At 39.2% G+C, this 11,646-nt stretch overlaps 1 protein-coding gene and 1 long non-coding RNA gene across 2 annotated transcripts; one reads left to right on the top strand and one right to left on the bottom strand.

The window, feature by feature from the left end:
• Nucleotides 1-572: 572 nt before the first annotated feature.
• Nucleotides 573-5,029, top strand: LOC124467396. Its single transcript, XM_047019679.1, has 13 exons — nucleotides 573-983; nucleotides 1,089-1,164; nucleotides 1,524-1,783; nucleotides 1,876-1,977; nucleotides 2,058-2,128; nucleotides 2,443-2,537; nucleotides 2,628-2,825; nucleotides 2,949-3,035; nucleotides 3,132-3,391; nucleotides 3,532-3,657; nucleotides 3,801-3,941; nucleotides 4,926-4,981; nucleotides 5,014-5,029. Exons 1-13 carry the CDS (start codon nucleotides 783-785, stop codon nucleotides 5,027-5,029), a joined length of 1,689 nt encoding a protein of 562 aa, XP_046875635.1. The 5' UTR covers nucleotides 573-782.
• Nucleotides 5,030-6,786: 1,757 nt separating this feature from the next.
• Nucleotides 6,787-7,951, bottom strand: LOC124467310. The gene is made up of 3 exons (XR_006956071.1): nucleotides 7,635-7,951; nucleotides 7,298-7,343; nucleotides 6,787-7,085 (listed from the first exon to the last, which is right to left on the bottom strand). It is a non-coding gene; the product is annotated as an uncharacterized LOC124467310 (long non-coding RNA).
• Nucleotides 7,952-11,646: the final 3,695 nt, after the last annotated feature.

Below are 11,646 nucleotides of genomic sequence, written 5' to 3'. Positions count from 1 at the left end.
ACGTTTAGCAAGCTAGCTAGTCAATGTCTAACTTAACCTGGGCTTGCTAGCTAACATGATGGATACAGTACAGTACTGTACGATTGATGCATTAGTTTGCGGTCAAGCCAGGTAACATCTTACATGGGACTTTAGTGAACAGATAATTAAAACGATGTTTTCCAAAGCAGGGACTGTCAAATCAAGTGGAGGCAGCAGCACGTGTTCTTGTGCAAGCCCTAGCTAGGAATATTTCCCCAATGGCAGAGAGCCGAGCAGCAGAGAGCACAGTTGGGGCTGTAACTATGGCCCCTACCATACCTAATGCCACCAATACTGACAGTAGGGTGAGACAGGCTATGATAAGGTAATACATACACTGTATGTGGGTAAGGATTAATGCTATACATTATATGGGAGACAGTACCCAACACTGCATCAGTATTCAAGGTTAGCTAGATGTATTCGATTTGGATAGCAATTAGTTTATCGAACCCCCACATGGCTTTCAGAAATTCCTTACACACGAATTGAGCGCCATCATGTTTTCGAAAAACAGTGCCTGAAGAGTCATAATTGTTGTTAAAGGGGAAAGTGCTGTTGTAAATGCATTTGCCAACTGCAATTGCCAAGTCATAGCTAATGTATTTTACAATCTGACTGTGCCTGTCTGTTTATCTATCAGGGCATTATGATCCTCAAGCAATTAATTAACATATTGAAATAGTTCAGCAATTATTGCAAATCAATGCTGTTTTCTTCATTCATCTTTTTGTCACTCCCTCATCAGGCAGTTCCCAAGTATGTTTAATACCGATCAGCCAAGAGGAAAAAGACGGTTCTCAACCCCTTCCACCTGCACTGTAAAAAGTACAACCTTTCATTTTTTTGTCCTTTCTGAACCAACCCTGTATACACCAAAGGGCTCTGAAGAGATAGAATTTGCCCATGCTGGCCTTGGTAAAAGGATGCTCAGTCTAGCAGACCACTTGAAGCACAGTGAGGTAAACAAATAATACAATAATGTTAAATAGTCAATCATTCTAATTGTTAAAAATGGGACTTACTGAATAGTGTTTGCCATTTGTATTCACTTATTATTATTTTAGATTGTGTCTCTTGTAGAGGATGAATACTCTAAACTGAAGACCCTAAAAGGAGGATGGATGTTTTCCAAGGGAACAGGTAGCATTTCTATCACTGTTGTTGCTAGATCACCTCGTACAACCATCCTGATCTCGCAAGCTCACATTCTGTTTCACTCAACAGGTCAGTCTGAAAGTATTAGACTGTCTCCAGAACCCATCATCTGTGTAATTGTTTGGATTTGTGTAGTGTGATCCAGTAGACTGCATAATAACTTTTCTCAACGCCCATTGTCAATGCCACTACCAAACAAAACGTGTGCAAGTCCAGCCTGGTCTGTGACGTGAAACAGAATGTGACCTCACGAGAACAGGTGGTACAAATGGTTGTACAAGGCTACTTAGTAGCTCCAATAATGAAAATCTTTTTGTGCATGTTTTTTTTTTTTTTTTTACCAGGTGGTAGTGGGCGTCGCAAGCTCACAATTATTCCAATAGACTCTGAAGGCTACTCCACACGTGTGTTAAAAGCAGCTTCAAACAATGGAAAGAACACAATCTATGTGGTTCCAATACAAGAGCACCTATCTACAGAGCCATTGCCTTATGACTCACCTGAGTTTTCAAAGATGCCACAGTCAACCTGCATCACCTGTGGTAGTGAAATGCCCTTGCAGCTCTTGCCGTTGCATGTGGGACAATGCAGTGGCACAATAACTGTACGTTTGTACGGCAACACTTCTGTTATTACTCAATTAAACATGCATATTTTTTGTTTGTTTGAAAATCTACAAATCTTTTGTTTTTTAAGGGCAATACACCTGGGGCTAGTCTTGATGAAGATTGCCATGTCATTGATCAGCCAGTTGAACCTACCACAGGGACCAGAGAAGGGATGGGAGTATCTTTTGAGGTAATGCCTTCCACATAAGCACTTTGGTTTCTTCTTATTACAATTTATTAAAATATTCCATTGAATGTTGTTTTTTCCAGGTTTGCCCAATTTGTCTTACACCATACCCATTTGATATCCTGTTATCTCATGCAAGCACGTGTGGTGATAGGTAAGATATTTATGACTAATAGATTCAGATAAAAAATTGCATGATTAAAAGTCACGTCGAACTTGACTTTAAATCCAAGCTTTAAATGCTCGTTTTTTATATCTTACAATGTTACTGCTCTAGACTGCATCGGTGCATGCACGTGCTGCGTCTTTGTAATAAAGTAGTATTCATAATGGATATAAATATGAAGGTGATTTTGAAGGACTTTGTTAGATGAAATATATATGCAGGACGTAATACGTTAAGATGTGTTTCAGTCATGATTTGTCTTTTCATTCTTGCAAGTAACAAGTTTTTATGTCTGTCTTAAGAATGGGCATCACTCACAGCGAATCAGCCAGCCCTACAAGGAGAGAGGAATTGCCAGGACCCTCAGTTCAACATCTGTCCATACAACTCTCAGCAGGTGATTTATACCCTTATGATATAATCTGAGTATAATGCAATTTGGAAGTTTTTTTAAAACAACTGATTTTACACTGTATTTTATTGCCAGCACATATGAACGAACAAGATCCTTGGAAAGCATGTCAGCTGTTCCGAGAAGAACTACTGGACAGAAACTCCGAACATCGACGTCTCTCTCTCACTCTCGACATGTTTGATGAACCAGAAGAACAGGACAGTTCGCTGATTTCGTTCTATAAAATGAACAATGTTAACTGGGCTGCTCCATTCAAGTGCCATCTGAGAGGTATTACTAAAATGTGTGATATTTATTTTATTAATCATGTAAATTGCATTCTGTTTCTTAATAACTGTGTATTTTATCTCGTAGTTACTTGTTTTTCATCTGAAGTCATAATTTATTTTCAAGGAGATGCAGCTGTTGGCGAAGGGGTGAACCGACATGTTTTGTCATTGGTCATGCAAAAACTGAAAACTGGTTTCAGTATAAATCTAGGTTTGTGAAGAGACCACAAGAGAAAATGCTTTAATTTAACATTCTTTTAGAATGTAATACAAACATTTGGGGATAACACATATTTTTGCTCTTAAGGCTCTGCTGGTCTCACAACCCTTTTTGAAGGCGAAAAAGAACATCGGGTTCCCTCCGCAGCTGCTGTGCTTAGGGCAAGTAACCTGTTTGAGATGGCAGGCCGGATGATTGGCCACTCTGTCCTGCATGGTGGTCCTGGTTTCTCAGGACTCAGTTTTCCTGTGGTTAAACTTTTGACTGGTAGACACAGGGACACTGCAGCATCCGCTCTGACCCTGCAGGACTGTCCTGATCTAGATCACCGCGAAACAATTGCTCTTGTGAGTAGCAGCATTTCTAAATTCTTAAATGTCCCAATGTCATATGCTTATCACAATGCGACATGTTTTTCTCACATGAGCTTTTAAATCACGCATCATCAATTATTATATTCTTTTCTTTTTTTATGCATGTGTTTTAGCTCACAAAAGCAAAAATGACTGCAGCAGAAACCACCAGTGTGACTGATCTTTGCCTGTCCTGGGATCTCCCGGTTCCTTCACCTACCAATCATGACTGGCTGTTTCAAGAACTGCTCACACAAGCAGTAATCATTTTATTATTTAGATTACTGGATAAGTAAAATGGAAATATGACCATCTAACCCATTCTGATTTGTATCGGAGGTTGACAGTGTAACACATGCCACATTTGTACCTGTGCCTTGTGTTCTGTCATTCATCACTGCAGGTACTTGATCGTGTTGCGCAACCCATTAAACAGATCCGGAAAGGCCTGAAAGACACAGGAATCTGGCCGCTTCTGTCAGATAGACCAGATGTTCACCCCATCATTTTCCCACGGGAGGCAGATGAGGAGCTTGATGCGCAAGTAAGCATTGCTTTGGTTAGTTTAGAAAGGATTTGTGTTTATATGACACAATGCAATCTGTCTGCAATTGAATTGTATGATTGTTCTGCAGCATAGCTCATGGTAATTTCAGTTACATTTAGTCATTTAGCAGATGCTCTTATCCAGGGGACTTACAGTAAGTACAGGGACATTTCCCCGAGGCAAGTAGGGTGAAGTGCCTTGCCCAAGGACACAACGTCATTTGGCACGGCCGGGAATTGAACTGGCAACCTTCTGATTACTATCCTGATTCCTTAACTGCTCAGCCACCTGACTGCCATTTAAAAGCACAAATAGTGCTACATTATAGTGTAGCATTTTCATGTCATTGTTAGAAAGGTAAACTTTGTTGTTGAAGTCATAAGCAAGTTAAGACAGATCCGGAGCATTAAAGGTAGAATATAATAGTCAAACATCAGTATTACACGGCTGTTCTTAACGCTGTAGAATGCCCCATTCACTTGAATGGGGCTTCCCAACGTTCTGCGGTCTGATATCTTCTGATAACAGACCGTTGCTATGAATAACAGACCGCTGTCAAGGAAAGTGGCCTTTTTGCTTCTGATTCACGTCTTTCGTAGCACTCCGCAAGTAGTCCGGTAACTTTTCAACCCCAGCGTACTCCGTTGATTAGCGACGTCAGCTGATTTGAAGCCTAAAGAATGTTTAATTTCTATGAGGTTCAATGTCTTTGGCGAACTATTTCTCTGCTGATCAACACAACAAATGGGAACAAATACATTGTAAAAAGTAGTATTTTCTTTAGCAAGTAGCCGTGTAATAAGTCCTTTCGCTTCGCGTCGGGATGCTGTTCGCCCTGTCGGAGCTTATTTTCCCGATAATGACCGGCGTTCTATACATTATCCCTTATAATAAAGGTTGGTTGTTAGAAAGTCATGCTGATTAACTGCAACTGCCATGAATCATTTTACTAATAACATAACACATGTTTTAACCCTGTAGACTGTGATCAAGAACATTTGCTGGCCAAAACCGACATCTGACAGCGACCAGGATGAGTATGAGGAAGACTGTGTCCCATTTGAGACAGTTACTCTTATAACTGAGTTTTTACTACGAAAATTCATTGTGGAAGGTAATATTAATTTCCTATATTGGATTTTGAAGCAGTTGCTCCCTGCTAATAAAGGGATAAAGTAGCAGATATCGTGCAGCCAGAGATAACATTGTACAGATAATAATATTATACAGAATTTAGAGTAACATTTTAAATCAATGCAAAATATGTGACATTTTGGTTAATTTGCTATGCTCAAAATGTTAGTTTTGATTTAATGTATTGGAGATGTCACATACATTCAATATTCTCCTTCATAGCATCACCAGAGGTGTTACGTGACCTTGTGAAGTTCTGGGTCGGGTGGGAACAGCTGACTACCAACCTCATCGTGGAGGTTGTGACCTCTACCTATCCAGTAGCACACACCTGTTTCTCCAAATTGAAGCTTCCCAGCCACTACCGGACCTACATCAAGTTCCACGATGACTTATCGATGTGTATCCGATGCACCAATAGTGGTTTTGGGCTAGTGTAGGTTTTCACATCTTTTATGGACATCTTTTATGGATGCCAAAATAAGGTCAGCATGAGTGAAATAAGTATGTTAAGAATGTTAGATGTTTACACAAAACTAATAATGCAGAAGTTATATCCTTATCGTTCACTGAGTAGCATAACTTCAGTCTTTCACATTGTGTTGTCAAATAATTGTCTTATGCTAATAAAGAAAGAGTTCCCGGTGACAAAACATCCTGTTTTCTGATCGTCAAGCAGGTGTTTAATAGTTATCTATTTACAGCCACCTATGCAGTTTCATTAAGATATGTTTATGATTATTATTTACATTTCAGTCCTTTATCAGACACTCTTATAATTATTATTTCATTTTATATTTATCTTGCCTCAAGTAAATTCTCAACAAACTGGACTGTGTTGACATAAATGTCCACTCCAAAACTTTCAGAGTATTGTAATGGTTCAATGGCGTCTTGAAGTTGCACCATTTCTTCATCTGAGAGTGGGCTGTCCAGCACAGGGACATTGACACCAGGGTGTGGCTCACTGACGTAGACGCTCTCCTCCCATTCGACTTCTGGTACAAGTATAGCCTGACAAAGATAGATATTAGATATAAGCACAACAAATGTTAAGTAAACCAACTGAAACCATTACCACTACCATGTATAAAACTGATCAATGAATGGTTATGGTTTAAAGTTCTGGCTTTTAGGGTGTCTGTTTTTAATTTATAAATGACTAACAAGACATTATGGTAATTAGATGTTTTAACAAATCACCATTTACCTCAGGAAGAGGATCTGCAACGGGATTCAAGGCCTGGCCCACCTGCCACAACTGATTTGGTGTCAGGTTTTGCTCTGTCCTAATGGGATGGTTATCCCAGGCCTCATGGAAGACATTCAGGCTGGCCTGGATACGTTGCAGGAAAACGTAGTGGCAGCAGAACATGTGCAGGATGTTGCTGATATCGAGCAAGTATTGATCCTCTAGAGTGTGCAGGGCGTTGTAATATACACCTGTAACACTCATGAACACATCACGCCAGAGGCGCTCAATTCTGTATTGGAAAAAAGCATTTACATTACAATTACTTAATATCCATGTGTCTTGCAATGGATCATTGAGGTCAGTTATCAGAAATCTTTTTTGTCAATATAATTCTTCATAAAATTAGGTTTAACTCACCGTTGGTTATGCACGCTTTTTCCAGCAATGAAGCTGTTGGTTTCAGTTCCACGAACTCTATACATCAGTTTAGCAACTCCCACGTTTTCGCCTCCATGATCTCCTCTCACTCTGAAAATATAACATGTAAATTGCCTCATACAGTTTTGAAAGTTATGTAGTGCAAATATTACAAACACAAGAATAGCTCCATATTGGCGATGATGTTAAGAAGATATGTTACGTTTAAACTAATATCTGAACATCTAAATTCTATGATGACCTCTGCAATAATACTAAGGATGACAATTGAAATGTGAATACCTCAGAGGGAAACCATGCTCATTGACAGCTTCAGTGAAAAAGGCCAAGTGTGTGTCAGAGCGGTTATTGTCTGCTACCTTTAGATACATAACCTCACATACATTCACAAATAGTACAGTACGTTAGTACTTTGATTGGTCAGTTTTCTATCTAACATGAGGAACAGAGATTTCTGTACTACACTGCCCCGAGCAAAACAACATATGCCCAAATGGAAGTTGCATCCGTCTGAAAAGTGTTGATCATTCCATTTATTTTGATTAAGACATAGTATAAGATGGTATTCAACAGTAAGCATTCTTACCTTCCTTGAGTAGCCATCTATTCCCCCAAAGATGACAAAGTTGTACCTTTATTAAAATAAATTGTATTAGCTTTAACAGTATATGAACAACTGTTAAGTGTCTTTTAAACACAATACACAACATTTTCAACAGCATAGGTCTCATGATACAATATCTGCATCTTAGCAGAGAAAAATGGGTTCATGGTTTCTAGAACAATGTTAAATTCATACTGTTCTGGTTACTATGGTCTATCGATGATATGACATACAGTGATGTTATACAAAATACAAACTACACAATTTTGTACATGTTAATAAACTGACAAATTGATATACAGATATGAATCAGTTATACCTGATTAGCTTGTGATTGGTGTCAATGTGCACCAAATACTTTGGATAAGGAACATTGTATGTTCTTCTGACCACACATCCAAGACCAGTCAGCCTGGAGAACACACCAACACTATCTACGCGATGCATGGACGCATGCAACCTATCCCATTGTATTTTGTGTCCCTGTGCAAGGAGAGCACCTCGGACAACACGATAACCAGCATCTGGCATTGTGTTTTTAATTTCTGTGATCAAATAATCCAATTCATTGTCACTGCAACTACTGTATAAGGCCCTTAAAGATAGATTGAGTTCTTTCATCCGCCTGTGTACTGTTGTTCTAGACACACCCAGAAGCCTGGCAATGATATTTAAAGGCAGAGCCATTTCAACTAGATGTGTGAGTGCATCTTCTGAAATTGTAAATCTTGGACGGCCACGTCCAGAACTTCTTTCAAATTCCAGAATCACAAATGTCTGCCGACTTTCCATTTGTTGCTGGATAGCAATAATAAGATCTGAGAGTGCTGAGAGTATGTCCTTGTGTACAACTACTACTTCAGCTAGAGCGCTCAACAAAACATGTTCCTGATGGCAAGCAAACTGTAGACCATCTAAGTCCAGAGGTTGCCTTTCCAAGATCCGCACAACTCGATCATGTAATCTTCTCAAAATAAAATACTTCAGCGAATCCTAGGGACAGATAGACAGACAGACAAACAAATAAACATGAGTGCACAGACACACATAAGGTGCTTCAGAATTCGGCAGAATATTATCCTAAATTCAACTGAATGGGCCATCCCAACATTCAGATGTCTGCTATACTGTACAAATTTCTAGCTACCAATGCTTAACTACCAAGCTACTGCCACACAATTTTATTATTTTTACCTGCCACACTCCACCTGGCTTGACCGCAAACTAATGCATCAATCGTACAGTACTGTACTGTATCCATCATGTTAGCTAGCAAGCCCAGGTTAAGTTAGACATTGACTAGCTAGCTTGCTAAACGTTAGCCTAGGAAACACTTAAAATGACTAAACATGGATCCTGCCATTCTCAAGAATATTCAATCACGTATGATAATCGGTTTAATAAGATTAACAAGCTATATTTCACTTACATTTGGTGGGCGGCTACCACCAGACGCCATTGTTCGTGATGTCAAGTCCGTTACTATGGCGGGTAAGGTCGTTGTAGTCCATATGTGATTGGCTAAAATTGGAGACATCTGATAGGCTGCAGAGGATATCTTTTAGAAAAAATGCATTTGTGAATCTAAGCGCGTCAGGAAAGTTCCAAAAATCCACACGAACGAATGCAGGGATTCACACGAACGAATGCAGGGATTCACACCAACGAATGCAGGGATTTGTAACTTGTGTTTGTCAGGTTGCAAACGAATGTAATAGGGTCATTTATTTGTGAATCGCGTTACATTTAAAGTGCTTTTCAGCTCCTGAATAGCGTTTTCCATGCATTTACAATGTTTGGCATGGAACTTCTGGCTGAAGGGTTTTCTTGAAGTTTTCACTGCTCTAACGTGTTTATGTGGGTGTAACTGCATGTAATAGCTGTTTTGTGAAGATGTTTAGCCATCAGATCCCGTTTTTGAGACTTTGGTTTTTTTATTGCCTTAAAGTGCTTTTCAGCTCCTGAATAGCGTTTTCCATGCATTTACAATGTTTGGTATGTCACTTCTGGCTGAAGGGTTTTCTTGATGTTTTCTATGCTCTAACGTGTTTATGTTGGTGTAACTACATGTAATAGCTGTTTTGTGAAGATGTTTAGCCATCAGATCCCGTTTTTGAGACTTTGGTTTTTTTATTGTCTTAAAGTGCTTTTCAGCTCCTGAATAGCGTTTTCCATGCATTTACAATGTTTGGCATGGAACTTCTGGCTGAAGGGTTTTCTTCAAGTTTTCACTGCTCTAACGTGTTTATATGGGTGTAACTGCATGTAATAGCTGTTTTGTGAAGATGTTTAGCCATCAGATCCCGTTTTTGAGACTTTGGTTTTTTTATTGCCTTAAAGTGCTTTTCAGCTCCTGAATAGCGTTTTCCATGCATTTACAATGTTTGGTATGTCACTTCTGGCTGAAGGGTTTTCTTGATGTTTTCACTGATCTAACGTGTTTATGTTGGTGTAACTACATGTAATAGCTGTTTTGTGAAGATGTTTAGCCATCAGATCCCGTTTTTGAGACTTTGTTTTTTTTATTGCCTTAAAGTGCTTTTCAGCTCCTGAATAGCGTTTTCCATGCATTTACAATGTTTGGTATGTCACTTCTGGCTGAAGGGTTTTCTTGATGTTTTCACTGATCTAACGTGTTTATGTTGGTGTAACTACATGTAATAGCTGTTTTGTGAAGATGTTGAGCCATCAGATCCCATTTTTGAGACTTTGGTTTTTTTATTACCTTAAGAATCACGAAATACATTTGTAAATCGTGTTACGTTTGTTTGAATCGTGTTACGTTTGTTTGTTTGAATCGTGTTATGTTTGTATGAATCGTGTTACGTTTGTTTGGATCGTGTTAAGTTTGTTTGAATCGTGTTGCGTTTGTTTGTTTGAATTATGAAACTAATCTAACTCCATACAAAAATGCTTGTAAACTTTGTGAAGACCAATGAAAAAGCTGCAAATGTTTTTCCTGATATATTAAAGATTTGGTTGGCTGTAGGAACTGCTGTGATAACATTAGAGAATTTTGTGGACAGTGTTTTGAGAAAATGATGCTTTTGATTTGTAATTTGTACGAAATTGAGGAGAATTTACTATCTGTTTAGGACAAATACAAAGGGTACAGATCACTGTGTTAAATGTTGAGAGCAGTTACCTGAGTTTGGAGAAATGTACCAAATCGATTAAGAAAAATTGTAGTCTTGACTTGTTTTTTGTTGAATCGGTTCTTTATTTTCACTTTTAAGCACATTAACATTAAGCACATTAACATTTCCCTGAGCTTCTCTCAGACGGGATCCCACGATGAAAAACAATTTCCGATCTTCTCAGTACAAACTTAAAAACTTCACGTTGTCTTTACGGTCCAAACAACTTTTCACTCCGCCCTTACTGCTAACCCACACCTTTACCTTAGAAAACCACACCCATTTATCTGTGTAGAGGGAAACCACACCCCCTCATTGCAGCCTGAACGTAAAGCCACAGTAAACTTAAACATTTAGAAAATACAACGCAAACTCAAAACGTCCTTTCTTCAGCTTTGACTCCTACAAGTATATAAAAAGTGAACTATTTTCCAAGTATACTTCTTAAAAGTATATAAAAAGTGAACTAAAAGTATATATACTTAATATACTTTAAGTATGAAATTCCAGGGTTTAATATTAAACACCAATGCTACTCTGTACTCTCCACAAAAAACGATAAACAATAACTTCGAGAACAAGTGAGTGGCAAGAGATTCGAGGTTGATTTCACTTTTATCGGTAAATGTGGAGGCGGAGCTCTAAGTTGCCCGTTATGAACAAGACAATCTTTGGGGAATCATAAAAAAAAAATGCATATGACTGTTGCATTCAACATGTAATTTTTTTTGCTGAAGTCAGAAGGAGCTGGGGGGGCACAACATAAAAAGTCAGAAGGCGCTGGGGGGGGGGGGGGGGGGGGGCGTAGCTCCCCCGTGGATATGGCCCTGCCACACCAGTTGTAGATCAGTCAACTCACAGTTCACTTCCTTTCTCTCTTATTTTGATCACATGCAGGATACAAAGACCCAGATAAACAGATTAAGGCTGGAGCTATTATGAAAGCTCATCACACACACAGACACACTAATGTCACACAGGCGTACGCATGCCCACACACCCTTCTCCTTTACACCCTTTTCTAATTATATCTCTCTCCTTAGTGCTGGCTGCTGGTGACAACGCAGGTGAAAATATTTCTGTGTGTCATAATGAGGCCTTGTCTGTGTCCCTGGCACGAAGCACCCCCCTTACAACCCCCCCACACCCCGGCACCGAGTGCTAGGCTGCTCCTCCATCACGGCAGAACAACGC

The sequence above is a fragment of the Hypomesus transpacificus genome, chromosome 4, assembly GCF_021917145.1.
Source record: "Hypomesus transpacificus isolate Combined female chromosome 4, fHypTra1, whole genome shotgun sequence".
In the NCBI taxonomy this organism is placed as follows: domain Eukaryota; kingdom Metazoa; phylum Chordata; class Actinopteri; order Osmeriformes; family Osmeridae; genus Hypomesus; species Hypomesus transpacificus.
This window is presented reverse-complemented; position numbering and strand designations above follow the sequence as displayed.